Source organism: Dipodomys merriami, unplaced genomic scaffold (genome assembly GCF_024711535.1).
Source record: "Dipodomys merriami isolate MVZ:Mamm:240054 unplaced genomic scaffold, mDipMer1.0.p SCAF_202, whole genome shotgun sequence".
Taxonomy (NCBI): domain Eukaryota; kingdom Metazoa; phylum Chordata; class Mammalia; order Rodentia; family Heteromyidae; genus Dipodomys; species Dipodomys merriami.
Genome location: NW_027203405.1, coordinates 892,129 through 920,017, shown reverse-complemented (window position 1 = coordinate 920,017; position 27,889 = coordinate 892,129). Strand labels below are relative to the sequence as shown.

Here is a 27,889-nt window from a genome sequence, read left to right as displayed (position 1 = left end):
AGCTGCTCGCCCAGCCAGGAGCCGGGAGGGGCGTCTGTGATGGGCTGGGCCGCGGGCTCCCGTGCTCCCGCCCACCCACCAGGGCTTCCCCAGCTGGGTGTGCTCACCCCAGGTTGCGACAGTTCCTTCCTGCGCCCCCACTCGGGCGGGCGGGAGGGGCGGGCAGGCAGCCCCGCGGGCTGAGCGGAGGTGACCGGCGCCGACTGTCCAGGACGCTGTCCACAGGGCCTGCAGAGACGGCGGTGAGGAGTGAACAACAGAGGGGTCGGGCAGAGGGGCCCCGGGACCCCCGCGCAGAACCCCCTCCCGGAGCACAGGGACAGCCGGGGCCCAGCGCAAAGCCCTGCCCCCACCTGCTTCTAGAACATTCCCATCACCCCAGAAGGAACCCGGCTCCCCAGCCCTGGTGACTGTAGGCTCACCTCTGTGTCTGGGCCTGCCTGGGCTTCATGTCTGTGACTCCGCCCGGCCACCGCCATAGGCCCCAGAGCGTGGCTTTCTCCCTGCTGTACCGCGCCGCTGCGTGGGCTGCCAGTGTCCCCCGTACCCTGTGGTGCTCCACACCCGGTCAGTGGTCCTGGAGGGAGCATCAATACAGCAGAGGCTCTGGGAAGCTGGACCTGCCTTGGGCTGGCCTGGCAGGGGTCTTGGATAGGGGTCTGGGGCAGGGGGCCTAGGCCGTGCTGTCCTGTGGACGGGGAAGGTGCTGTGCTGCAGGCCAGCCCGCTGGCAGGCCCTGGCCTGGTTGAGGGGACCTGGGCAGGTGGTCCCTGAATCCCAGGCATGGCTCCTGGATGGAGTAGGGTATGGGGCGGGGCTGGGGAGAGTGCTGACGGACACCCCAGGAACCTGAAACCCTGGGGTGTGGATTTCAAGTTCAGTGAGACCTCTCTCTGAGGGGTGAGGTGACGCCTCATTGGTTGTGGTGAGTAGGGGCTCCATAACTTTCTGCCCAAGATGGCTTTGAACCTTAGTCCTCCCAACTGCTGAGTCCTGAGTAGCTAGGATGACAGCCATAAGCCACTGCGCCCAGCTCCACCATCTGATCCTAGCCCAGCAGCTCCACCATCTGATCCTAGCCCAGCTCCACCATCTGATCCTAGCCCAGCAGCTCCACCATCTGATCCTAAGCACAGCTCCACCATCTGATCCTAGCACAGCTCCACCATCCGATCCTAGCCCAGCAGCTCCACCATCTGATCCTAGCCCAGCTCCACCATCTGATCCTAGTGCAGCTCTACCATCTGATCCTAGCCCAGCAGCTCTACCATCTGATCCTAGCCCAGCAGCTCCACCATCTGATCCTAAGCACAGCTCCACCATCTGATCCTAGCACAGCTCCACCATCTGATCCTAGTGCAGCTCTACCATCTGATCCTAGCCCAGCTCCACCATCTGATCCTAGCCCAGCTCTACCATCTGATCCTAGCACAGCAGCTCCACCATCTGATCCTAAGCACAGCTCCACCATCTGATTCTAGCACAGCTTCACCATCTGATCCTAGCCCAGCAGCTCCACCATCTGATCCTAGCGAAGTGTATGCTTACTGCAGAAAAATGCAGAACGGGCTGGGAAGGTGGCTCAGTAGTAGAGCACTTGCCTTGCATGCTTGAGGCCCTGGGTTCCATTCCTCAGCACCACATAAGTAAAAGCCGGAAGTGGCGCTGTGACTCAAGTGGTAGAGTGCTAGCCTTGAGCTGAAGAGCTGAGGGACAGCGCCCAGGCCCAGAGTTCAGGCCCCACGACCGGACCCAAAAAAAAAAGAAAAAGAAAAATGCAGAACAAGCTCTCAGCTCTCTGGAACTCAGGAAAACCGCCACTCAGGTTCTGAGGTACTTGTTGCTTTTCCCCTTTTCTGGACTTAGCTGTGGTTGGTACGTACATAATTCTGTGTCCTGTTCTTGCTTTTATTATTTTTGTTGCTGGCCCTGGGGCTTGAACTCAGGGTCTGGGAGCTGTCCCTAAGCTTTCTCTTTTCCTTTTCTTTTTTGTCAGTTGTGGGGCTTGAACCTGGGCCTGGGCGCTGTCCCTGAGCTCTTCAGCTCAAGGCAAGTGCTCTACCAATTTAGCCACAGCGCCATTTCTGGTTTTCTGGTGATTAATTGGAGATAAGAGTCTCATGGACTTCACTGCCCAGGCTGGCTTTGAACCAATCCTCAGATCTCAGCCTCCTGAGTAGCTAGGATGACAGGTGTGAGTTACCATGCCAGCTTCCCTAAGCTTTTTCACTCAAGGCTAGCACTCTAACACTGGAGCCATAGCTCCACTTCTGGCTTTTTGTTGGTTAATTGTAGATAAGAGTCTCACAGACTTGCCTGCCCCTGCTGGCTTCTGACCTCAATCCTCAGCTCTCAACCTCCTGAGTAGCTGGGATGACAGGTGTGAGCCACCGGTGCCCGGCCTGCCCTTGCTTTTAACTGAAAGGAGGTATGGTAGGCATAGGCGAAGATGCACATTTCCAGGGTATCTTTCCCGAGTTTTGACATACGTGTCAAATGCATGTCGCCTTGGTTTTATTTTCGTTTCTTTCCTTTTTTTTCCCTGCCTTGTTTTTTGGCAGTACTGGGGTTTGAACTCAGAGCCTCATGATTTATAGGCAGGCATGCCACCACCCATGCTACACCTCCAGCCCTTTTTACATTAGGTCTGTGGGGTTTTTTTGTTGTTGTTGTTGTTGATCATGGGGCTTGAACTCTGGGTCTGGGCGCTGTCCCTGAGCTCTTCAGCTCAAGGCTAGCGCTCTACCACTTGAGCCACAGCACCACTTCTGGCTTTTCCTGCTTATGTGATGCTGAGGAATGGAACCCAGGGCCTCATGCATGCGAGGCAAGCGCTCTACCGCTGAGCCACCTTCCCAGCCCTGTCAGGTCTGTTTTTGGGTAGGGTCTTGGGCTTTTGCCTTTGGTAGGCCTTGACTGTGATCTTCTGGCGTGTGCATCCCATAGCCGGGACTGCAGAAGTGACTCTGTCTTTGAGCCTTGCGCTCTGTCTCCACCTCCTGAGTACCTGGGATGACACTTGGGAACTGCCACACCCAGCCGGCCTTTGGTCCTCCAGACAGGGTCCCTCTGTGGGGCCCAGGCTGGCCTTGGATTCTTAGTGCATCGCCACGGCCCTCCCAGAGCAGGGGTTTCAGGTGGGCACCACCACTTCCGGCTTTACGTTCACTTTAGATGTCTTCAGTCGTTGACGTGCCGTTGCTTTTGAGTGCTCTTCCGTCATGGGCTATTTGAGGTGCTGCTTACTCCCGTACACACCCCTGCACGGGACTCGTTTGTGTGCACTGCCTCTCTGTGTGGCGCCCCTTCGCCCATTCTTCCCTGCTCTGTGCTCATTCTTTGCTTGTTCTTCCATTGGTGTGCTCTGGGTTCCTGCAGACACCCCCTCCCTATTAACTTCTTAGTTTGGATTTTAAGATGGGGAATTAACTAGCCAAAGGGCCGGGAAGTCCCCAGGGCTCTTCCCACTTTCCACCCCAGAGCCCAGACCCCAGCTCTGCGTGAAACTCTAAAATGCCCCTGAGTGGACCCTGGACCCTGTTTTGATGAGCACTTCTTTGGGCATAGGCAGTTTGAGTTTCCTGGGTTGTGAGTGGACCTCACGTAGTTTGCTGTTTGTGCTCTGGGTCTTCTAGATTATTCTTTTTTTTTTTTTTTTGCCGGTCATGAGGCCTGAACTCTGGGCCTGGGCGCTGTCCCTGAGCTCTTCAGCTCAAGGCTAGCGCTCTACCACTGGAACCACAGCACTTCCAGCTTTTTCTGCTTATGTGGTGCTGAGGAATCGAACCCAGGGCCTCATGCTTACAAGGCAAGCGCTCTACCACTGAGCCACCTTCCCAGCCCCTGGGTCTTCTAGATTATTCTACGAGAGTTTTTTGCTGGCCGTGTGTTCTACACAGGAACAGCTTCCACCCTGACCAGCTTCCAGGAGCTGTAGTACCCGGCTGGCATCATGCTTTTAATCTGGGTGCTCTTCATTGAAAGGACATTTTTTTTCTTTTTTTTGGGGGGGTCCGGACGTGGGGCCTGAACTCTGGGCCTGGGCGCTGTCCCTCAGCTCTTCAGCTCAAGGCTAGCGCTCTACCACTTGAGCCACAGCGCCACTTCTGGCTTTTTTCTTTTTGCTTATGTGGTGCTGAGGAATTGAACCCAGGGCCTCAGGCATGCAAGGCAAGCGCTCTACCACTGAGCCACCTTCCCAGTTCCTGAAAGGACATTTTTGTAACCAGATAGGATCTTTTCTATTCCTTTTCCTTTTGTCAGTCCTGGGGCTTGAACTCCAGGCGCTGTCCCTGAGCTCTTTTTGCTCAAGGCTAGCGCTCTACCACTTTGTCACAGCTCTGTTTCTGGTTTTTGAGTGGTTCACTGGAGATAAGAGTTTCTGAGGACTCTCCTGCAGGGCTGGCTTCGGATCCCAGCCTCCCGAGCAGCTGGGATTACAGGTGTGAGCACCAGCATCTGGCTTCAGCTTCCGCCTTGTTTTTGGCGATTCCTTCCTTACAAAGCTTTCCTCTGCTGTGGGGGCCAGGCTGGCACAGGGGGCCAGCTGGCACTGGCTGGCTCTGCTTCCATCTCAGCACCAGCTACGCGGCCCAGCCATCCTCGCTCCCCTCAGACGCCCTGCCGCCCTTCCCAGGCGCGGCCTCTGGTTGAGCAGCGTCTTGGTCCTTCCTGAGATTGCGTTGGGGGAGGGCCCTGTGGGTGGTGGGCAGGCTCTCCACAGCTTGGCCAGGCCTGTCTCCACTTTGCGCTGGTTCTTTTTGTGGCAAGGCTTTCCCTTATGCCCAGGGCTGCCTGGGCTGTGACCCCCGGCGTCTGCCTCCCTGTGTCACAGGGAGCGACAGGCCCGAGCCACGGCGCCCAGCCACGGCCCCGCCCCTCACTTGCCTCCCCACCCAGCCACCGAGTGAGCCTGTCTCATAAGCATTTAGGGCAGGTAGGAACCACCACGCCCAGCTTTATTGATTGAGAGGGGGTCTCACTGTTTTCTTTTTAAATCTGGGCAGGCCTGGATCGGATCCACCTGACCCACCTCTGGAGTGGCTGAGATGACAGGTGTGAGCCATTCCACCCAGCTAGTTGGGAGCCTTAGTCCTGACAAGGAGCTCTGACCCCTGCACCTGGGGATCCCCCCGCCCCCGTCTCCGGCAGCGCCCACCTGTGGGAGATGGGGTCCACTCAGCCCTGTCCATGCTGACCACGTGTCTGCCTCTTCTGTCCAGGTAGGCGGTGGGCGGGAAGGGGTCCCGCGTGACACCTCGCCTCCAGCCAGACTCCTCCACAGCTTCACCCACCCCACCCTCTTCAGGGGACTTGGGGCATTAGCATGTTTTGGGGTGTGGAGCACCTGACAGCTGTGTGTAAGGGGACCTGGGCCGAAGGGGGAGTGAGCCCCGAGTGTCTGGAGGGGCACCACACAAGCCGCAACCGTTAGCACTGGGGCGGGGGTCCGGGAGCGCCCGCGCCCCTCACCCACGTGCTGCCGCTCTGCCCGGGGTAGCGGAGAGGCAACGGGGCAGCGGGGGGCCGTGGGGGGCTGTGGAGGGCCGCGGGGGCCGGAGGGGGCCGGGGCCTGGCTGGCATTCCTTGTGGGCATGTCTGCTGAGGGGTGGGGAAGGCCTGGCACCCACCCCCCCAGGCCTGAGCTGGCCCCAGCGCAGCTGGGCTGGAGCGAGCTGCCTAGACCTGCCCCCGACCCCCAACCCCCGACCCCTGACCCCCGACCTGCCGCTCAGGTGCCAGGGCTTGCTCTGGAAGTCTTGTTTTTGCCCCTTTTCCTTCACTAGATGTGGAACGGGAGGCCTGGCTGCGCTGCAGTGCTTCACCGCACCCCACGCCCTTTAAACATTTATTTATTTTTATTTTTGCCACATGCCCTTTTATAGCCCGAGTTAGGGTCTTTTTAGCTGTGTCTGATCCAGCCTCGAACCCATGCTCTTCCCCTCTGCTTTAAAGCAGCTGGGTGCAGGCAGGTGCCCTGCGCAGTGCCTGTGGTCTTTTGCCGGGTGTCAGGAGCTTGGGGTAGCTCGAAGCTGACAGGTCCAGGGCTGGGAAGGTGGCTCAGGAGTAGAGCGCTTGCCTCGCATGCATGAGGCCCTGGGTTTGATTCCTCAGCACCACATAAACAGAAAAAGCTGGAAGTGGTACTGTGGCTCAAGTGGTAGAGTGCTTGCCTTGAGCAAAAGGAGCTCAGGGACAGCACCTAGGTCCTGAGTTCAAGTCCTAGGACTGGCACACACACACACAGACACACAAAGCTGGCAGGTCCAGGTGTGTGTGTGCCTGTGTCTGTGGGTAGGCAGAGGTGTGTGCAGTGTCTGTGGGTGGGTGGAGGGGTGTCTATGCCGTGTCCATGGCTGGCGCTGTGCCATGTCTGTGCTGTGTCTGTGCCGTGTCCGTGGCTGGTGCTGTGCCGTGTCTGTGCTGTGTCTGTGCCGTGTCCGTGGCTGGTGCTGTGCCGTGTCCGTGGGTGGGCGGCGGTCTGTGCCGTGTCCGTGGCTGCCGCTGTGCCGTGTCTGTGCCGTGTCCATGGCTGCCGCTGTGCCGTGTCTGTGCCGTGTCCGTGGCCGCCGCTGTGCCCTTGGCCGTGCACCGAGGCGCTCTGCTCTGGCACCTCCTCTGTCTTGTGCTGGGGGTGTCTGCGGGTCCCCCACCCCTGCCCTGGCCAGGATGGGTTCACCCCCCGGCTGGGACTGTGAGGACGTGCAGGTGGCTCGGGCTAGGTGTCTCAGGCTTGGCCGTCACCTGCTGCTGTGCGGGACACGGCAGGCCCCAGGCCTCTGGTCACCCTGGCCTCTCCCCTCCTCCCCGGGCTGAGCCACAGAGCCCCCCCCCCACCGTTTAAAGGGTCTGGAGAGCGCCACCTTGTGGCAGGAGAGGGTCCCACAGGTCTCCCAGGGTTGCCCCTGAAATGCGCTTTGAATAGAGCAGGGGTCCCCCAGCATGCTGCCCTGCCCCCGTCCTGGGTGCCCCCCTCAGCTGGGGGCGAGTGGTGCTCGGCCAGCGCCTTCCCTCTAACAATGGGTTGGTGGTTCCCAAGCCGTGGTGACACTGGGCATGAGTTCTAGGCTTCTGTCCCTCGAAGCAGGAAATGATCTATTAGGAGTCAGCTCTAATCATAGGGCCCAGGAATGAAAGGAGGGTGCTGCTCCCAGGGGATGCTGGTCAGGAGCAGGGCCCCAGCCCCACAGCCACGTCCTGGCCCCCCCGTCCTGGCTCCCGCAGGGCCTCTGAGGCCCTCCAGAGCCCCGTTCTCTTGGCTGTATTGTGGGCTGGCATAGCCGTGGAGCAGGGTTGTTGTGGGGACAGAAGTGGATGTGCGTGCACGCGTGTTCCCACTTTGTGCACGTGCGTGTGTCTGTGCTGTGCTCCCGTGGCAGCGCACGCGCTGTGTGTCCCGGCAGGAGGAACAGGTCCCTGCCCGTCTGCAGGCCGGTAGCACGGGCCTGGCTCTGCCGCACGCTGTCTCTCCCCACGGGGCTCCAGAGACCCACAGGCACTTGTCGGTTCAAAAGTTCCAGGCTGCGGTTCTCTCTGCGACTCACGCCACACTGCGCTAACTGTCCCTCACCTCGGGGACTTGGGGGGGGGGATGGGCAGCCCCCACGGCGGCTGAGTCACGCTCCGGGCAGTCCCCCGCCGCCCTCCCTCCAAGAGGAAGGCCTCAGCCTCTGAGGAGGGGAGGGCTGCGAGGCTGGGGTGGAGGCTGGTGGCGGCCCGGCCCGGGGCGTGGGAGGGGCTCAGCCCTGCCGTCAGGGCTGCCAGGCAGAGGTGGGTGGAGAGGAATGCGCCATGACACCTGACCCCGAGGGTGAGACGGTCGCGCCCGGGACCCCGGGTCTCAGGGGACGGCTGCTTCCTGTGTGCATGGGGGGTGCGTGGGGGCTGTGGGGGACATGGTGCGGGGGGGGGGTAGGGGGGCTGAGGCATCGGGTCCCTGGGTCATGGGAGGACCACTGGAGCTTACTCATGCATGTGCACACAGGCGTAGGTCATGCCTGTGCAAGTCACACACATGCACGCATGAAGTCACAGCACATCTGTGCACGTCAACATTCATGTACACGTCGCACAGGCACACCAACACGCACATGTGAAGTTGCAGCACATGCAGGCACGTGGTCATGCATGTACAACATCACCCAGGCACACAAGGATGCATGTACACGCTCATGCATACAAGCACACCCGTGCACATAAGCACACACACGTGCAGGCTCACATGGAGACACGCATGCACAGAGGCACACAGGGACACACGTGCAAGGCACACGCACCGGTACTCATCTGCACAGAGGCAGCCAGACCCAGAGCCTCCCTGGGGATGGAGTCCCCTCTGAGGGCTTTCTGCTTCGGGCCCTCGGTGCGGGGTGGGGGGGAGGGGCGCTGTGGGCGTGGCTGTCCCCTGTGGTCCCAGCATCCCAGCAACTGCCTGTCACCATGACCCGGTCCTGCTTTGCTGGTTGGCCTTGTCCTTCTCCCCCACCTCAGCTGCCCACGGCCTCCTGCTCCCACGGCCTGGGCCAGCGGGGTCCGCACTGGCCTGTGTGGTCAGCACTGGCCTGCAGGGTCCGTGCTGGCCCTCGGCTCACGCTGCCTCTGGCCATCCAAAGCATAGCGGGGCCTTGTCAGCGGCGCCCGGGGGGGGGGCATGGTGGCCTCGGCGGGCTGCTGAGTCACAGAGAGCCACGGGGGCCGATAAGCTACGGACATGGTGCCTGAGGACTGAGGTGGTCAGGACACTTTCAGGGGCCATGTGGGGACGTGGGGCAGAGAAGGCCTCTGGGACGTGGTGGAAGCCAGAGCCCGGGGGAGCCCGGCCTGGGCAGAGCCGCAGCTCCGGGCTCCGGGCCGGCCGCACCGGTGTGTGCGGGTCCCCAAGCCCCGGCTCTGTGGACTCCAGTTTGGGTGGCTCACTGGAAGGGGTGGGGCGTCTCAGTTTCCCCATCCGGGAGAAGAGAACCATGTGACCAGGTGCTGCAGGAGGTGCCCCTGTTTGTTCTCAGGGCAGAAGTGGCACCAAGGGGCCTCGGTGTGAAGCCAGCGGAGCTTGCTGCCCGGTGAACGCAGGGCTAGCTTCCCAGGACCGGGGCAGTCTCTTCCCTTGGAGGCCAGACCTCAGGGCTCAGACCTCCAGTGTGGCCAGTGGCACAGCTGGCTGCCCAGCCTCAGAGGGGCAAGGTGGGGGACCAGAGTCCGGAGGAGATGCGGGGTAGCAGCTGGTCTCTTGGCTTCTCGTCAGCTCTCCAGGAAGCCCAGAGTCGGGGGCTGGGCCCGGTCTGGCCATTCTGCCGCCTGCAGGAGTTCCGGTGACCCCCACAGGGGCACAGGCTCTGACCACCAAGGCCAGCCCGCTGTCCGCCCACTCGGGGCCTCGTCAAGTGCCCACCTGTCCGAGCGAGGGGTCAGGTGCCGGTCAGGCCCAGCCCCGACGGCAGCGGGAGGGGACCGTGCGCCCGGCGCCTCACGCACCCCTCTCTCGGCAGACGGCGCCCCCCTCGGTGAGCTCTCCTGGTCGTCCTCCCTGGCCGTGGTGGCCGTGTCCTTCTCCGGCCTCTTCACAGTCATCGTCCTCATGCTGGCCTGCCTGTGCTGTAAGAAGCGCGGCATCGGCTTCAAGGTGAGGCCTGGGGGAGGGGCCTGGGTCCCATGCGGACGTCCTCTGGGGCAACAAGGGTCCATCCCCTGGCCTGGGGCCCCTCAGGGACCCCCACCCACTTTTGGGTGCCCTGGGCAGGGCCCTCACACTGTCCTGTCCCGGTGGTGGGAGCTGGGGATGGCCGGGAGGCGTCATGGACTCTAGACTGGCACGGGAGGGGCTGTGACTCCCAGTGGAGGAACTCCCCGCGGGGCCCCGGACCCCACACGCTAGAGCCTGCCATCGGGCGTTCCTGTGGGGCCTCTTCTGCCCCTGATGTGGGTTTCTAGAAGCCAGGCCGCCATCCATGGCCACCATAGCCACTGCTCTTCATGGACCGTTCGCGGAGGCCCTGCAGCCTCCAGAGTCCCTGCGAGGCTGGGCTGGGGAGGGCCCCTCTTCTGGGGTGATGGCCGAGAACACCCCTCGAGGGGCACCCCCGCCCTGGCAGCCCCTGTGCCCCCCGCCCAGCAGCGGCACTGAGTCGAGCCCCAAGCCCAAGCGCCTGCCTGGGCCTCGGCCTGCTGGTCAACGCATTGTGGCCGGGCAGGCCCTCCCGCCATCGGCCGGCCCTGGGCACCAGCTGGCCCCAGGCATGGGCCGGCCCCGGGCATCAGGCTGGGCAGAGCCTCCCGGGGCTGGGTGCAGCCCCCCAGCTGTGTTTCCATGGCAGCCCCCTACTAAATGACCTGTGCCCAGCTGTGCCCCCATTTTAGGGAGCCCAGCACCTCTTCCCTGCCCGAGGAGCCCCATAGCAGGCAGGCAGCAGGAATGTGGTCCTTGCCTTTCCCAAAGCCTGAATTTGCTGGCTCAGTGATTCTTCTAGAACCACCCCCCGCCCCGCCAGGGGGGCTGAGGGCTGCATGGCGGTGCTGTGGCCCTGCCCTGGCGCCCACCCCGGGACACCGCCCCCTCACCCCGGGCCCTGGGCCATTGTATAGCGGCCATCCTCGGGCCCTGAGAACAAGGCCCCACACAAGGGCTCTCGGCCCCCTCCTACCCGAGTCCTCCTCGCCTCCTTGGGAGCCTGGTGCCCGGAACATTCCAGCACCAGCGTGCCTGGCGGGAGGGCTCCCAGCCGGCTGCCCGCCTGGGCAGAGCTCCCTGCAGCACGGGGGGCAGCTCGGGGTCCTGGTCCGTCCTGGAGCCGTGCGGGGCCGCCGGCAGGGCTCCCATGCTCACTCTGTGCTACCTGCTGGCCCGCTGCGCCAGCACTGCCCAGCGGGGCCCCGGGCACAGGGGGCAGGTAACGCCGGCCGGGCGGCGGGCTGGCCTCCCCGGGGTGGGGGGGGGCGCAGAGCCAGAGTGTGGATCGGGGGAGGGGGTAGCCCAAAGCACCAACAGCGCTGTCCCGCGCGCAGCCCGGGAATCCGGCCAGAGCCCCCAATCCCACTTGCAGAGAGGATTCGGAGACCCTCAGAGGGCGGACAACAGGGAAGGGCCTGGGCTGGCGTGGGTGGCCGGGTCCCAGCCTCTCAGTGCCTCAGTTTCCCCACTGGGCACTGAGGGTGTGGGGTGGGGCAGAGAGGTCTGGGAGGGGCAGAGGCCCGGCTGCGGGCTGTCACTGCCCCCCACCTTGATTTCGGTCTCAGTGGGACTTGAGCAGATTTTGCTTGAAGTGCTGTGGGAGCTGGTGGAGGGGAGCTGGGGGGGGCTGGGGGAGTCCCCACAGATCCCCGCAGCACAGACAGTGCAGGGACCGAGGGTCTTAATAGCTCAGCAGCTCCCCGTGGGAGGCGCCGCCCAATCAAGGGCCTTGGGCTGCCGGCGGCCTGGACACCGCGGCCAGTCCGTGTGCGTGGCCGTGGGGCTCACGGTCCCCTCTGGAAGGGACTAGAGGCCGCGAGCGGGGAGCGGTGTTGTGGCCGGGCTCTGCGCTCCCTTGGAAGGCAGGGAGCGGCCCTGCTCACGGTGGTGCCGCCCTGGCCCGCAGGAGTTTGAGAATGCCGAGGGGGATGAGTATGCGGCCGACTTCGCGGCCCAGGGCTCCCCAGCCGCCGCCGCCCAGAACGGGCCCGACGTGTACGTCCTGCCGCTCACAGAGGTCTCCCTGCCCATGGCCAAGCAGCCTGGCCGCTCAGGTGAGGGGCGCCCACCTCCCCGCGAGACCGGGCTCCGGGCTGGGTCAGCAGGGCCTCGGCCCTGGGGGGTGGCTGTGTCCGGGGCTGGCTCAATCGGAGGGGCGCTCCCCCTCTGGGCCTGGTCAGATTTGAGGACGGCCTCTGCCTGTCACCTCCCCCCCCCCAGGGGTTAGGGTACAGAGGGCAGCCATGGGGCAGGGCGGGGCTCTCGGGCCCTGGCATTGCCTGCTGTCTCTGGGACGCTCACCCCAGATTCCCGCTCCCGTGCACCCCCCTCCCCCGCCTGCCCAGGGACGTGGGTGCCATTGTGCCTGCTGGGCGCGGCCTGCCCACACAGCCAGGGCGCTGTGTTGACTCTGGCCTGGGCCTCGGGGAGTGGGGCCGGATCCCCCCAGGGCGCCCTGGCCTCTCCCCGCAGCTCCGGGGCTGGGGCCGCTCTCTGCATGAGGAAGTGGTGGTTCTCAGCCTCCAGAGTTGACATGCAGATGGCGGAGACTCTGGAGGGTTCCAGTTCTTTCTGGGCATGTCAGGGGGTCCCCAAACTCAGGCCACCTCTGCGATGACCTGCTCCCAGGTGCCACCTAGACATTCCGGCCATTGGCTCCCCCCCACCCCCAGGGAGCCCTGCCGGCTCTGGGTTGTCGGCCCCAGGGCCACCCCGCCTGACCCCACAGCTTCCTAACACTGCCTCGCCCTCCTGGCGTGCTGGAGGCCTGCGGAGGCTGGGGGGTCCCTGCGCCAGCCCGGCCCCCAGGACAGGGCAGGGACGCAGGCGCATGCTGGCCCACCGCCGCCCCAGCAGGGAGTGGAGGGGAGGCAGGAGGGGGGGTGGTAGGCAGGCTCTACCAAATGGCGTGCGGCCTTTCCGGGTGCACTGGGGTCCGTCCTGGGGTGCTGCCCCCCGTTTCCTGGGCAGGGCGAGGTTGTACTTGAGATCCCACTGGTTCTTGAGACCCAGCTCCTGGGACGAGGGGGGCCAGGGACAACAGAGGCTGCATCTCCCCATTGTCTCGGCTTTCTTGGGAGCGTCCTGCTTTCAGGGAGGAGAGACTTGGGGCGAATCTGGGGTCCACACTTAGGGGGCGGACGGCAGCTTGGTCCGGACTCGGTGGCTGCCACGTGCCCGCAGCCAGGGCCTGCAGTCGCCCAGGACAGGTTACGGCGGGGAGGGGCTCCAGGCAGACTCCAGGGAGGAGCTGGGGCGCAGCGCCAAGGCCACCGCCACCCTGGACTCTGTCATTCCCTGGTCTCCAGGGGCCACTCGCCGACCCTGGGGTGTCTCTGGAGCCAGGCCGGGCCCCTGTTCACCTCCGCATCGGAGCAGCTGGCGTGGGAGCGGAATTCAGGGAATCTGATGGGGCACGCGGGGGTGCGGCAGCCACGGCCCCTTCCCGGCCCACACTGACCCTTCCTTCCCGCTGACCTCACCGGCCTGGCGAGCAGGAGAATGGGCCCAGTGTGGCCCGTACGGGGCTGTGCCAAGCAGCCCCCAACAAAGGGCCCTTTAGTGTGCCTGGTGTGGGCCTGCCAGCCTGAGGCGAGGGCGGGTGGCTGCTGACCTGCCTGGGCCCCGCCCCGGCCTCCGCCCCGGCCAGTCTGCCCAGCGCTGCCCTGCAGTGGGGCCAGCTCCGTGCTCGGTCGCCTCCAGCCTGGCTTGTCCCCGCAGCGAGGGGCACTCCCTCGCCAGGGCAGAGATGCCCGGATGGAGCCGGTGGAGCTGTGGTTGTCCCCAAGGGATGCTGGTCCCTCATCGCAGTTCCCAGTCACCACCTCAGCCTCTGAGCTCTGCCCCCCATCTCCCTCGGCTAATGCTGGGAGACCTGGGGTAGCTCCCCAGGGAGGGACAGGGGTGGAAGAAGCCATGAGGGACGCTGAGCCGGCCACCCTGTTACAGTCCAGCTCCTCAAGTCCGCAGACCTGGGTCGGCACAGCCTTCTGTACCTGAAGGAGATCGGCCACGGCTGGTTCGGGAAGGTGAGCAGCGGGGGAAACGCCACAGGCCTGGCTCTCCCCCGACCTACCTCCAGCCTGGACGGGGCCTCTGGGTCCCCCGTCCTCACTGGGGACAACCAGAGAACGCCAGGGCAGGGAGGGCTTGGAGCTTGGCGCAGGGCGGAGCTTCCCTGAGGGCTCGGCAGGCTCTGTGAGCGCCAGGAGGGCTCCTGAGACTCCTGTGGAGGGAGCCCGAGGGGCTGGGCGGAGGTGACACCCGTCCCCGCAGGTGTTCCTGGGGGAGGTGCACTCGGGCGTGAGCGGCACGCAGGTGGTGGTGAAGGAGCTGAAGGCCAGCGCCAGCGTGCAGGAGCAGATGCAGTTTCTGGAGGAGGCCCAGCCCTACAGGTGGGTGGCGTCTGGGGTGCCGTGGGGGGGGTGTCGCTGGGGCGGGTCTGTGTCCTGCGTCTGGGGTGCCGCGGGGGGGGGGCGTCACGGGGTCGGGTCTGTGTCCTGCGTCTGGGGGCGCGGGGGGGGGGCGTCGTGGGGGCGGGTCTGTGTCCTGCGTCTGGGGGCGCCGCGGGGGGGGGGCGTCGTGGGGGCGGGTCTGTGTCCTGCGTCTGGGGGCGCCGCGGGGGGGGCGTCACGGGGGCGGGTCTGTGTCCTGTGTCTGGGGGCGCCGCGGGGGGGGGTGTCGCTGGGGCGGGTCTGTGTCCTGCGTCTGGGGGCGCCGCGGGGGGGGCGTCGTGGGGGCGGGTCTGTGTCCTGCGTCTGGGGGTGCCGCGGGGGGGGTGTCGCTGGGGCAGGTCTGTGTCCTGCGTCTGGGGGCGCCGCGGGGGGGTGCGGAGGGGGGCCGTCGCGGGAGGGATGGGTCTGTGTCCTGCCCTGTGCAGCCAGCATGCGGCTCTTGCAGGGCTCTGCAGCACAGCAACCTGCTCCAGTGCCTGGCACAGTGCGTGGAGGTGACGCCCTACCTCTTGGTGCTGGAGTTCTGCCCGCTGGTGAGTGGCAGCCGCCCGTGGCGGGGAAGAGCGGCGCCCTTCTGCCTAGCCTTCCCCGCAGGCAGGCCCTAGGGCTCTGGTCCTTCTTAAAGTAGAGCCCTAGAAGGCCCCACCCCGCCGCCTGCCCGGGGCGGGCCTGCCGGGAGAGGCCGGCCCAATGGCACCAGGGACCGGGGCGGTCAGCATGGACCTCCACGGCGGCCCGGGGCAGCCAGCAGGTGACCGCCTGTATTTCCTCTCGGCAGGGGGACCTCAAGGGCTACCTGCGGAGCTGCCGGGCGACAGAGGTCATGGCGCCTGACCCCCTGACCCTGCAGCGCATGGCGTGTGAGGTGGCCTGTGGTGTCCTCCACCTGCATCGCAACAGCTACGTGCACAGGTGAGGACGCGGCCGGGAAGCCGGGCCGCCAGCAGCCTCTGCCCCACCCCCCAGCGCAGGATAACCACTCATCCTGCAAGGAATTTGCTAGCTTGGTTATATTTGGGGAGTCGGGGGAAGAAGGAAGATGGGAGTTTGAAACCTGGTTTATAGAATTAAATGAAGAAACGTCTGCTGTCCCCGGATGGGCCCCATCCAGAGGGCCCCACTGGCCCCCACTTTCATCCTCGGGCTGTGTGGGGGAACCCTGCTGGCCTGCAGTGGGAGGGACAGCCCTGTCCTGCCCCCCGGGGTCTAAGGATGGGCCAGGACCTCAGCCTCCTGGGGCCGGGCTAGAAGACAGGCGAGGATGAGTGCGCCGCCGGATGCCGCTCGGCCATCCTCCCCAACAATATCCTGGTGCTGAGTGGTGACTCCGGCAACTCCAGCATCAGTGATTTTGTTGAAGAGGGTGGCTGCCAGCCTCCCGAGCCGCCGCACGCGCCAGCCGCCCTGCCCCGGGCCCAGACAGGCCGAGTGCTCAGCGCAGCACTAGCGCAGCTAAAGAGACCTTACTGTCCCCCTGCCCCGGACACCCATGGGGCCGCAAGTCAGGTGGGGCACAAAAGCTGGCAGCAGGGGCCAGCTGCTGCATGGGCGGTAGTCCGGGGGTGACCTGGTGTCCACCCCGCTCCTGGGGCCTCAGCTCCAGCCCCGAGTGGCAGGGCTGGCCAGGCCCTGGGACCCTCCCTCCCCCACCCCGCCCCATTCCTACCTCCCAGGGCTCTGGGCAGTGGGGGTGGGCAGGGCGGAGGGGAAGTCACTGGAGACACCCAGGACGAGGGACATTGGCTTGGGGCTCCTGACAAGCAGGTTAGAGACAGTGACTGTCCCAGCGGGAAGCTGGGAGGGGCAGGAGTTCTAGAGCTGGCCGGGCAGGGCCTTTGCCGGAACTTTGTGTGTTCCAGCCCCTTCTAGCCCCATCTGGGCCTCATTTGCATCCTCACGTTCAAGGCATGTCCACTCTGGCCTTCCGGATTGTGCAGGGCAGGGCCTGAGGTCAGGGCTGGGTACACTGGGCGGCTTCTCAGACCCCGCCACCTCCCACCAAAGCCCAGGACACCCCGAGGGACAAGCCATCCAGGGTGGGCAAAGGTGTCCCGGGGCCAGTGCGCCCGGCTCAGCCGTCCCTGCCTCCCCCTGCAGCGACCTGGCCCTGCGGAGCTGCCTGCTCACAGCTGCCATGTCGGTGAAGATCGGCGACTACGGCCTGTCTCACTGCAAGTACAGGGTAAGCTGGGCCTGGGCAGCACCCCCGGTGGTGCGTGCGTGCGCGCGTGCGTGCACGCGGGCATGCGCGCGATGCTCAGCCTGCCCCTGCGCCCACAGGAGGACTACTTCGTGACCGCGGACCAGCTCTGGGTGCCGCTGCGCTGGATCGCGCCCGAGCTAGTGGACGAGGTGCACGGCAACCTGCTGGTGGTGGACCAGACGAAGGCCAGCAACGTGTGGTGAGCGTCGTCCTGGGCTCCGGGGCCTGTGCACGCAGTCAGGTCCTGTGACCGGGACCGCCCCCCCATCTCTGGTGGCCGGCCTGGGGAAAGCTGCTGACTTCTGAAGCCACCCTGTGGCTTCCCTGGCTCACATGGGTAGGAACCGGCAGCCCAGCAGCTGGGGTTCTGGGGCCCCAGGCCGGTGGAGGGATCGCCCCAACAGAGCAGCCAACATCTGTGCCAGAGCACACATTCGGGTCCAAACCCCAGGTATGTGCAGGCGTGCAGCCTTGATTCCTCCCTGTCCCTGGAAAGGTGTGGCTGCCCCTGGGGGAAAGAGGTCAGGTCGTGTTGGGGTGAGGGGGGTTGTCTCCTCGGCCGGGAAGCCCCCACCTTGAGCCCCCAGAGCTGCACTGGCTCTCTGCTCTACGAGGATGGGGGCCAGACTGGCCTTAGAGTCTGAGGACGCCGGTTCCTAGCCGGGACCGGCCTCGGCCTCCCCTCTGGTGACCCTCAGAGCCTGCACACCGACCGCTACTCCTTTCCTGAGTGCCCATGCTGCCCACCTCCCTAGCCTTTCCTCTCCGGTGTGCCCATCCTGCCCCCCTCCCGTGGCTGGCTCCCTGGTCACAGCTCTGGGGTGGGTCTTGGTCGCTTCCCCACTCCCAGATCGACCCCCCTCGCCCAGCCCCCCGGGTCGGCGAGGGTGCGGAGCAGCCCCACCCCCCCCTCCCCCCCGGTCAGCGAGGGTGCGGAGCGCCGGGCAGCGCTCTCATGGCTGGTGCTCGAGTTGGATCTCCCCCCCAGCTCTGCTTGCCGAACCTGCTCCTCCCGGCCCTCCCCAGGCCCACAGCTCGTTCCGGGCTCAGCTCTCCCTCAGCCCCAAACCCTCACAGCCTGGGCCTCCCCGGCTCAGCCCCCTCCCGCTTCCCCCGGCAGCTCCTGGACCACACAGCCCACGCATGACCAGCGTGGAGTGAACAAGTGGACGACAGTGGACTTGACCCGTGTGGGGCCCGGCTGACGTCTGTGGGCCAGGCTCTCGGGTGCCGGGCTTGGGCCCGGCTGGCGGGGAAGCTGGTGCAGATCTGAGCTCGGGTCCCAGAGGGGGCTGGCATACTGTGAGTGTGCCCTGCCGGGGCTCACCGCGGCTGTCCCGCAGGTCCCTGGGCGTGACCATCTGGGAGCTGTTCGAGTTGGGTGTGCAGCCCTATCCCCAGCACTCGGACCGGCAGGTGCTGGCCTATGCTGTCCGCGAGCAGCAGCTCAAGCTGCCGAAGCCCCAGCTGCCCCTGGCCCTGTCTGACCGCTGGTGAGGGCCGGACTGTGCTCTCTGAGACCCCAGGGCACGGCCACATGGCTCCAGGGCTGGGTCCCTGCTTTCCCCAGCCTCCTCTCAGCGGCAGCCTGTGCCCCCACCCCGCCCCGCCCCGGGTCTGGGTCCCACCTGTAAGCGAGTGGAGGACTCCAAGGGAAAAACTCTTCTCTCCCCCCCAGTCCCCCCACCCTACCCCAGCTCCCCCCCCACCCCAGCCCCCTCCTACACCCAAGGCCTGGGGAAAGCACTCAGAGTTCAGGCAGCTCACTCTACTCCCTGGGCAAGGCGGCCATCTTGCCTCTGGGCGTAGCTGGCCACCGCAGGGCCTGCGTCCACCATGGGGCCTCCCTGCAGGTACGAGGTGATGCAGTTCTGCTGGCTGCAGCCTGAGCAGCGGCCCACGGCGGAGGAGGTGCACCTGCTGCTGTCCTACCTGTGCGCCAAGGGCTCCACGGAGGCGGAGGAGGAGTTCGAGCAGCGCTGGCGCTCGCTGTGGCCGGGCGGCGGCGGCGGCGGCGGCGCGGACCCGGGCCCGGGCACCGCAGGCCCTGCACTGGGTGCGGCCGAGCTCCCCAACGCCTCATCCTTCCCGCTGCTGGAGCAGTTCGCCGGCGACGGCTTCCACGTGGACGGAGACGACGTGCTCACGGTGACCGAGACGAGCCGAGGTCTCAACTTCGAGTACAAATGGGAGGCGGGCCGCGGGGAGGCGCTCTCGCCGCCCGCCGCCCCGCGCAGCCCGGGCCGGGCCGGGCGCCCGAAGCAGCTGCGCGCCCTGGAGGACGGGGCGCCGCCCGGCGTGGTGCCGGTGCTCAGCGCACACAGCCCGTCCCTGGGCAGCGAGTACTTCATCCGCCTGGAGGAGGCCGCCGCGGCCGCAGGCCACGACCCGGACTGCGCCGGCTGCGCCCCCCGCCCCCCCGACGCTGCTGACCCCGATGACGATTCCGACGGCAGCACGGCGGCCTCGCTGGCCATGGAGCCCCTGCTGGGCCGCGTGCTGCCCACGGACGGCCCGTGGGGCGGCCGTGACCACCACCACCTGCGTGGGGGCTGCCCCCAGGGCCCGCCCTGCCACGCTCGCTCACCCTCGCCCACAGCCCCGATGCTGGCAGACACCGGAGAGGATGATGCAGACTGGGGTGTGGCCTTCTGTCCGCCCTTTGAGGACCCACTGGGCACCTCTCCCTTGGGGAGCCCGGGGCTCCCGCCGTCCCAGGACGAGGAGCAGCCAGGGGAGGCTGAGGCTCGGAGGGCCACCCAGCGTGGACACTGGAGCTCCAACACGTCGTCCAACAACAACAGTGGGAGCCGCGACCCGGAGTCCTGGGACCCGGGCTATGCGGGTAGTTTCACAGACAGCTTCGCGGATGACCGCCTCAGCCCCACCCAGAGCCCACCCGCCTCCCCAGAGGCCGGCCGCCCCCCGGAACAGGAGGACCCCGGAGGGTCTCTGCCTAGGCCACACGCAGCCTGGCCTGGCCGGGAGCCGGGCCGCTGCCTCGGCCTTCCCTCCCTGCGCCCCGCCCCGGCCGTGGCCCCCGCCTCGCTCCCCTGGACAGAGGAGGCCGTGGGTGGGGGGCACAACCCCCAGGGGGAGCCTGTGGGCGTCGCAGGGCCCCAGCTGCCCCTTCCTTCTGTCCCCTCCCCCTCCCGCGAGGGAGCCCCGCTGCCCGCGGAAGAGGCCAGTGCTCCCCACGTCCTTCCCACCTCACCCACGCCCACGGGCGGAGTGGCCACCGCCCCCGGTGTCGGCAGCCGCGCTCCCGAGCCGGCGGTGCCCGGCAGGGAGGAGGAGGGCAGCATGGGGGCCGCCTCGGGCGTCTTTATCGACCTGTCCGGGGAGGGCCCCCCGGCCGGGAAGCCAGACGCCGCGCCGGCCCCGCTGTGCGCACGGCAGAAGCCCGCGGGGACCCCTGACTCCTTGGACTCGCTGGACACCCCGTTGACAGCTAGCGACGGTGGCTGTGAGGTCCTGAGCCCGTCGGCCGCCGCCCCCGCCGCCGGGCAGCCCCGCGCGCTGGACAGCGGCTACGACACGGAGAACTACGAGTCCCCTGAGTTTGTGTTCAAGGATGCCCACGACACAAATGAGGAGCCAGCCTCCGGAGGCGAGAGCCCGGGGCCTGAGACCCGGCTCCCCGCCGCCCCGGGCGGCCTGGGTGAGAAGAACCCCTATCGAGACTCGGCCTACTTCTCCGATCTGGACGCTGAGCCGGAGGCCCCTCTGGACTCTGAGAAATGCAGCGACGCCCAGCTGTCCCCACTGGAGCTGGGCCTGAAGAGCCCGGCGCAGGCCGCCCCGGCTCCCACTGGGCCCGGAGGGCCGGGGGCGGCGCCAGGCTCTGGCCTGGAGGAGGCGCTGTCCCCCGGCAGCCCCAGGTCAGAGCCTCCTGGGGACCAAACGCCAGTCGAGGTGCGGCCTGTGCCCAGCCCAGGCCGCTCCGAGTTTTTCCTGCTGACCCCCGTTCTGCTGAACGCGGGTGGCGAGGGCACTGCGCCCCAGGGGCACGCCCCACTGGGCTCCCTCAGACCCCCGCTCTGCCTGGCTCTCCCCGGACGCCCGCGGGCCTCGGAGGGCCCGCCGGAGGAGGAGGAGGAGGACAGCGAGGACAGCGACGCGTCGGACGAGGAGCTCCGCTGCTACAGCATCCAGGAGCCCAGCGAGGACAGCGAGGAGGAGGCGCCGGCCGTCCCGGTGGTGGTGGCCGAGAGCGAGAGCGTGCGCAACCTGCGCAGCCTGCTCAAGACGCCCGGCCTGCTGCCCGAGAGCTTCTGCGAGGACCTGGAGCGCAGGAAGAAGGCCGTGTCCTTCTTCGACGATGTCACGGTCTACCTCTTCGACCAGGTAGGCAGGCCCGGGCGGTGGGGCCATGTGTGCGGGGCTCGGGGGAAAATGGGACCCAGGGCAGGTGGGAACGGGGTGGGGTGGGGTGTTGGTGGGGGAACCTGGGGTGGGGGGTGGGACGCCGGGTCCGTGGGAGGGGGGAACCCAGGTCCGTGGGAGGGGGGGCGAGGGTGGGACCCGGGGCCCGTGGGAGGGGGGAAACCCAGGTCCGTGGGAGGGGGGGCGAGGGTGGGACCCGGGGCCCGTGGGAGGGGGGTGGGACCCGGAGCCGTGGGAGAGGGGGGAACCCAGGTCCGTGGGAGGGGGGCGGGGATTGGGACCCAGGGCCGTGGGAGGGGGGGACCCGGGGCCGTGGGAGGGGGGGACCCGGGGCCGTGGGGGGGGGACCCGGGGCCGTGGGAGGGGGGGACCCGGGGCCCGCCGTGGGTGCGGCCGGACGCCCTGGCCGGGCGGCCCCAGCCACCTGCTGCTCCGGCCTCTGCAGGAGAGCCCCACCCGTGAGCTGGGGGAGCCCTTCCCGGGCGCCAAGGAGTCGCCCCCCGCGCTCCCCGCGGGTGCTCCGGGCCGCACGCGCCCCGACGCCTCGGTGGAAGAGCGTGAGCAGGGGGGCGGGGCGAGGGGCGGGCGTGAGGGCGGGGCCGTGGCGCGCGGGGCGGGGCTTGGCCCTCCAGTGACCGCCCACCCGGGTTGCAGGCGGGCTCGAGTGGGACGACGACTTCCGGCTGGCGAAGTCGCTGGACACGGCCACGCCCCCCGCGCCGGCCACGCCCCCCGCGCCGGCCACGCCCCTCTCGCGCTTCACCGTGTCGCCCGCACCCGCGTCCCGCTTCTCCATCACGCACGTGTCCGACTCGGAGGCCCAGTCCGTGGGAGGTGAGGCGGGAAGGCCACGCGGCGGGGTGGGCGCGGTTTCCGGGGCATTTGGGAACGGGCCCCGCCCTGTCAGCTCCTGGCCTGGGGCCCGTGTGATGGGTCCCCGCAGCCTGGCCTCCCCGCGGAGCGGGAGATCTTTCTAGAAAGATCTCCACCCCAGGGCAGGCTGCAGGAAGCTGCCCCCATTAGCTGCAGCTGCTCCTTCCAGAATGTTCCCAGACTACCCCCGCCCGCCTTGTCCCCCCCCCACTGCCCACCGCAGAGCGCCCCCGCCAAGCCCCGCGTGGCCGCCGCTGGGCCCCGCTGCAGTGCCTTGGCACAGGCCGGGCTCCTCCCCGGACGGTGCTCCCGCAGCCCGCAGCCCAGCCCCCAGCCCCTCCGGCCTGCCTCACCCCTCTCCGTGCCCGCAAACTTTCTTCCCCAGACGCCCCGAGGGAAAGGTCTACCCCCCCCCTTCCTAGACAAGCAGACCACCGGGAAGCGGCTAGACAAACTCTCTGGTCAGGCCTCAGTTTCCCCAAGGGCCGAGTGTGGTAGGCCTGGCCAGGGTGATGACGGCGGGAGACAGGGACCCATCGCCGGCCCAGCAGGGCCTGCGTCCTCCTCCTCGCCCACCCAGCCTCCCCCTTTGCCAGGCCCCGGTGACCAGCCCCAGGGGGGGATGCATGGAGGCCTGAGACCCAGGGGGCTCCACCCTGTGGTGGCTGGCGTCACTGGAACCCCTGCTCTCCTGTCCCAGGCAGCAACGAGGACGGTGACCGGGAATGAGTGGGAACCACAGTAACCAGTGGTAGCAGGTCCCAGGGCCACGGTGTACCCACAGCGTCCTGGAGCAGCAGGTGGACGAAAGGCCCGACTCTGGCACTGGACGGCAGACTGGCCGTGCAGCCACTCCCAGCTGCCCGGGGACAGAATGTGACCAGGACACTGGAGTTGTCTAACAGCCCCTGACGAGGCCCGTAGGCCTGGGGGCCGTGGGTGTCTGTACACACATGCTCACGCTGGAGAGGGCCCTGCCCCGTGGGTGACTGCCCTCCCTCCATTTGCAGCTGTCCTGCAGCAGCAGCTGCTGTTGGGACAGGCTGGCTGCGGTGCCCTTGGCCATGATGCCCGGCGGGTTTCCTCCCTGTGTTCACAGGACCCTTGGCTGGGTGAGGCAGTGCCAGGCCTGCAAGTCCCTTCCTAGCCCTCCCACCCCTCCCACTTGGGTCTGGGTTTACTCAGTGCCAAGGACAGGCTCCTGGGCTCCATCTCCTTATCTCCGAGTCTCTGGTCCTGTCTCCACTCCTCCCCGGAAGCCCCCCGCCCCCCAGCTGCTCTGGCCTGGGCCTTCCTGAGCAGCGGGGAGGGTCCTGGCTGTAGCCCAGCCCAGCAGGGCCCATTCTAGATGTGCCCTTGTTGGGGCGGTGCAGGCAGCAGCCTTGTATGGAGCAGCGTCTGGCCCCATGCCCTGGTGGCCGAAGGAGAGTGAGGGTCACCCCCCACAGTGTGGGGCTCCTGCCTGCTGGGAGGGCTGGGAGAAGGGGAGGGCTGGGGGAAGCACAGTGAATATTTTTGTAACTTGCTGGAGCAAATGGACATGGGCTGATTGATTCTAAGTTATTGTTGCCAAAGACCTGTCAAGTTTATTGTTGCTTTGGGGGTGGGAGGGACTTGTTTTTGGTTTGTTTTTTGTTTTCTTATTAGTTTGAGGCTTAGGACGCTGGTGCAATGGTTTTCTTGTTCTTTTTTTTGTTTGTTTTTTAAGAGAAATCAAGCTAAGAAAAAAACAGCCTTCATCGCAGTGTTTTCTTTGTGGGTCTGTAGCTGATACCCCGGGTGCAGCTGCCAGCTCTGCCCGCGATCAGGAGGGAAGCTGGCCTCTCCTCCCATCCCACGGTGGGGGTGGGGGTGGTCCCTCAACCCCTCCCCCCCAGAATGGTCCTGTGTGGGCCAGAGGAAGAGGTGGGCCCGGACCTCCCTCCAGCAGCTGCTCTTCTGCCCCTGCCTAGCAGTGGAGTAGTAGGCGTAGGAAAGGCCCAGTCTGGGCTCCTGTGCCTTCCTGCTGTGTCCGGGGCTGTGCTGCCTGGGCCCTGGTGGGCGTGGGTGCGGAGCAGGAGCAGGTGGTTGAGTCTGTGACAAAGGCGCCACTGCCTGGCATTCTCCACGGGGCGGGGCTGCTCAGGGCCAGCTCAGCTCACCTCGCCGTGCTGCACACGAGACCCGAGGAGAGGTGCAGTCTGGCATTTCAGCTCAGGCCCAGGCCCTGCCGGGGGCAGCTGGACGGGCCGTCCTCAGGCAGGCCCCGGGGGGAGGACCTGCACTGGCTGTCCAGGCCGTGGCAGCTGCCCGCTGAGCACTCAGTGCCTGCTGAGGCTGGGGCTGGTGGGAGCCGGGGAGCCCGAGCTGGTCAGGCACAGCGGACAGCGTCTGAAGGGAGGTTAAGGGGTTAGGGGAACCTCCAGCACTCCCGCAGCCCCCAGCCGACAGATCACACTGTGTGCTCAAGTGCCCATTTATTAACCAGAGGGGGGAGCTCAAGGCAGTGTGAGCCAGGCACACTCAGGCCTACAATCCCAACCCTTGGGAGGTTGAGTCAGGACGATCCAGAGTTCAGTGCCAGTCGGGACTGCATGGAGAGACCCTGTCTCAAAATGAAACAGCCGTGCGGGAGCGGAAGCTCCCACGGCAAGCTGAGTCTTCCGTGCTCCAACACACAGTGCTCCCTAGCCGTGGATGGACGGTACCCGCCCAAGAGCCAGCCCCTCTGCTGGGGAGGACCCATGGCCAGCAGGCCTGGGCATCTCCCGTGGCTTCCACCTGGGGCCTGCCAGGGGCTGTCCCCGGAGCAGCCAGGATGGATCCAGCAGCGGGCAGGCTGGGGCCAGAGCCGTGAGGTGGAGGGCTGGCAGGCGGTTCTCTGAACTGGAACACGGGTGCGACGCTCCGGTAGGCGGTGGGGAACAGCAGCGTCACAGGGTGGCCCTCAGCTGAGGAAGGGGGCAGACCGGTCATTGGTCACTGTCGGCTTCAGCTGGATGTTGGCGAAGGGATTCCTGAGGAGAGAGGAGGGGCTTCAGCTCGGGGTGGCAGCCAGGCATGAGTGCTGCCTGCCCCGGTGACGCGATGCCAGCTGCGGCTGGCTGCGGACCCCAGCGCTGTCCCTGCTCACCCCACAGGCTCTGCATGGGGCAGGGCACCTCCACTTGGTCCCGGCAGCCCTCCCAGGCTAGAGGGAGGAGGTGGTGGTAGGCCAGCCCTAAAGGCACCTCCCCCACCCCCACAAGCCCAAGAAGTGGCTGGTCTGAGCACAGACAGCCTGTTTACCAGGGACCCAGCTCCACAGCCCACGCAGGCTGGTCCAGGCATGCAGGGTGCCCAGCAGGCACGCCACAGACACGCAGACAGGACAGACACAAGGGGCACACACACGGGCACCCTCGGCAGAAGGCTCACTGCCCCCGTGGCTGGACGGAGCTGTCCCGCGCCCAGGGCTCGGCCCCCTCCCCAGAGGAGCTCCGCGCCCCCGCGGCCACAGCCGATGCACAAGCAACAGAGAATGGAACAGAGGAGCACAGATGGGCCGTCCTCGTGGGAGCCTTCCCTCCTCGCCGTCCCCACGGGCCGAGGAGGGCTCCCTGGCGGGGACGGCACAGGGCGGCAGGCGGACATCGGGGCTCTGCAGTGACAGCACAGATGTCGGTGGACAGGACGGGCAGGCACGGGACTGCGCTCCCGGGGACACCGTTACCTGGAGCGGGCGCCTCTGGCCCAGTGGAGTCGTCCGGAGCGGGGGAGGTGTGCCCCTGGGGGTGGGCAGATGCTCCGTCCAGCACCTCTCCCTACCCTTTGCTGAGGACTCTTTCCTACACACCTGAAACACTCTGGGAGGCTTTCAAAGGACGAGATGGGGGACAGGGGCTGCTTCGGGACACCCGGGGGCAAAGGCCGCCGTCAGCTGGCCTGCCTGGCCTTCCCCCTCACCCACGGCCAGGCAGTGTGTAGGACGTGGGGGGGGGTGAGGACCAGGTCACTGCAGCGCTAGGCTGCCCGCCATGCACGGTGGCTCAGAGAAGTTCCTGGGCCCAGGTGCAGCGGCCCTAGGAGCCTTGAATGGTGCAGCACCCCTCCCCCCGCGCCTGCCGCGGCTCCCCCTGTAGAATGAGCCTGCAGCACAATGCTTCTCCTGCCCCGATCTGGCTCACACCAGAGCTCACAGTGGCGAAGCTGCGGCCTAGAAGGCTCTCCACCCGAGAGGCTCTATACAAACTGTGCCACCCTCTGGACCCAGCACACAGGACCATCAACACTATGAGGTCCTGAGAAAATGAGGCTTGTGACCCCCAAATGTCAGATCAGCGCTTCTGTATCTCCTGACACGGCCAGAGCACCACGAGGTGAGAGCACCCCCCCCCCCCCCACTGCAGGGCTATGAGAGGAAGGCTGGACGGCTACCGAGTCCTGAGATACAGGGAAAGCAGCGCCGGGAGCCCACCCGGGTAACCCACGGGGCTGGGACTGGACGAACCAGCACAACGCCCAGACTCAGAGCTCACGGTCACCACGGCGTGGCACTGTGTGCAAAGAGACGCACAGATGCGGCCAAGGCCGCGGGGGCTGCCGGGAGGGCCTGGCGCGCTGGCCCTGGACTCCCGGAATAACTGCAGCTTTCCTGCCCAGACCAGCACCCGCTCCCGGCGGCGAGAGGCGGCGAGGAGGCGGCCAGGGCAGAGGGTAGCCAGGGGAGACAAGCTGCCTGGGGGTGGGGTGGGGGAGGGCAGGGTCTCCCTCACTGACTGGAACCCTACACAGCCCCGAAGAACCCAGCCCCTGACAGAACGGCACGGCACTGCAATTTACGGAACAATTCACGGTGCTCTGCCAAGGCTGCCTGTGGCAGGAGCAGCAGCGGGATGCTGGGAGCCCAGCACATGACCACGTCAGTCTGCAGCCTCAGGAGGACCAAGCTGGAGCAGTGCGGCAGACGCCTGCTTCCACCTAGCTCTCTTCTGGAAGTACTGGGGTTTGAACTCAGGCCTCGTTCTTGCCAGGTGAGTGCTATAATCACTTGAGCCATACCCCAGCCTCTCTGCTCTATTTTTTGGGTAGGAACTTACATTTTAGCCCCAAACTGGCCTCAGACTGTGGTTCCTTCCTAGTGACTCCTGTGAAGCTAGGATGGCAGGCATATACCGCCACCGCACCCAGCATGACAACCTTCCAACCTCTGCCTCCCAAGTAGCTGGGATTACAGGTGGGAGCTGCCGCAGCTGACCTTAACTGGACTTCCGTGTTCTGGAGCAACCACACTCCCAGAATCAAGTCAAGGGTGGGCCTTGGCCTCAGCTGGCCAGAATGTGGCTGGTGGCTTGAAGCTCACCGGTCACGACCCTGAGGTGCAGCTGGGCAATGTGGGCACCTGTCAACAGATGGCTTTTGATGCCACCAGGTGAGTGGCCGGGCAGACGGGCGGGGGTGGCAGTCCAGCACCATCCAATGCCCATGCGCCCCCAGGTCTCTTCCTCAGTCTTCCCGATGCCCCTAGAGCCAAGGCCAGCCTGGCCTCAGCCCACTCAGAGGGACGGGGTGGGGGTGGGGGGCTGCAAGGCTGGACATACAGGCTTCCTGGCATTTTGGCAGGATGGAGAAGCGGCCTGCCTGTGATCACCAGAGGCGCTGCCATCCTGTCCTGTCCCCACACTTCGCCATTTTGCCATATAACTTTCTAGAATGCTGCAGACCCTCAATAGAAGGAGCATGGGTTCAGGGCTGGCCTGAAAGGCCTGGCCATCCACAGGCTGGTGTGTGTCCAGCCCCTGCGGTCCCTCCTGTGCCGTGGCCAGAGGGCAGTGGGAGCCCTCGCCGCGGGGTGGGGCCTGTGCCCGCAGCACCCTCCCCCCCCCCCACAGTTCCACCCTGGGCTTTACTGCTCAGCTTTTTTGCTCATGGCTGGTGCTCTACCAAATAAGCCATGCTTCTGTCCTGGCACGGCCAGTTACTTTAGAGATGGAAGTCTCAACCCATTTGGGCTAGACTGGCGTTAAACTCTGGTTCTCTGGATCATGGCATCCTGAGAAATAAGGATTACAGGCATGAGCCACCGGTGTCTGGCCCAGCTGTGCACCTGTGCATTTTCCCAGGGCCAAGGACAGGGGCTGTCACCAGATGGTGATCAGGAGGCACTGTAGCAGGGGGCTGCTTCCGGGCAGCCTGGCCACTGTCTGGGGACCATGTGAGGAGGGAATCCCAAAGAGGTAAGGTCCTGGCAGAGAACATCAGGGCCACAGAGACCGTCCCCAGGACTCTGACGAGAGGCCCAGCCTGCCTCCCCTCCCCCATGCTCCCACAGAAACACCACCCAAGTCGGGG

At 66.1% G+C, this 27,889-nt stretch overlaps 2 protein-coding genes across 7 annotated transcripts in view; one reads left to right on the top strand and one right to left on the bottom strand.

Moving 5' to 3' along the window:
• Positions 1-23,362, top strand: part of Aatk (apoptosis associated tyrosine kinase) — a 31,911-nt gene extending 8,549 nt beyond the window's left edge. Inside the window, exons 2-14 of one of the 3 annotated variants that reach the window (XM_070031602.1) lie at positions 9,486-9,619; positions 11,571-11,718; positions 13,613-13,692; positions 13,940-14,058; positions 14,564-14,651; positions 14,897-15,030; positions 16,216-16,300; positions 16,399-16,520; positions 17,665-17,814; positions 18,175-20,668; positions 21,153-21,264; positions 21,362-21,541; positions 22,285-23,362. In XM_070031602.1, the coding sequence (XP_069887703.1) occupies positions 9,486-9,619; positions 11,571-11,718; positions 13,613-13,692; positions 13,940-14,058; positions 14,564-14,651; positions 14,897-15,030; positions 16,216-16,300; positions 16,399-16,520; positions 17,665-17,814; positions 18,175-20,668; positions 21,153-21,264; positions 21,362-21,541; positions 22,285-22,325 (3,887 nt within the window). In that variant the 3' untranslated portion in view covers positions 22,326-23,362. Of the gene's footprint in view, positions 1-9,485; positions 9,620-11,570; positions 11,719-13,612; positions 13,693-13,939; positions 14,059-14,563; positions 14,652-14,896; positions 15,031-16,215; positions 16,301-16,398; positions 16,521-17,664; positions 17,815-18,174; positions 20,669-21,152; positions 21,265-21,361; positions 21,542-22,280 lie in introns of all 3 variants that reach the window. The other 2 variants (XM_070031604.1, XM_070031603.1) reach the window with 2 other exon arrangements.
• Positions 23,363-24,019: 657 nt separating this feature from the next.
• The window catches only part of Baiap2 (BAR/IMD domain containing adaptor protein 2), a 67,558-nt gene continuing 63,688 nt past the window's right edge, over positions 24,020-27,889 (bottom strand). For all 4 annotated transcript variants that reach the window (XM_070031613.1, XM_070031611.1, XM_070031612.1 and 1 more), the window contains one exon: positions 24,020-24,576. In XM_070031613.1, coding sequence (XP_069887714.1) covers positions 24,507-24,576 — 70 coding nt within the window. In that variant the 3' untranslated portion in view covers positions 24,020-24,506. The remainder of the gene's footprint in view (positions 24,577-27,889) is intronic.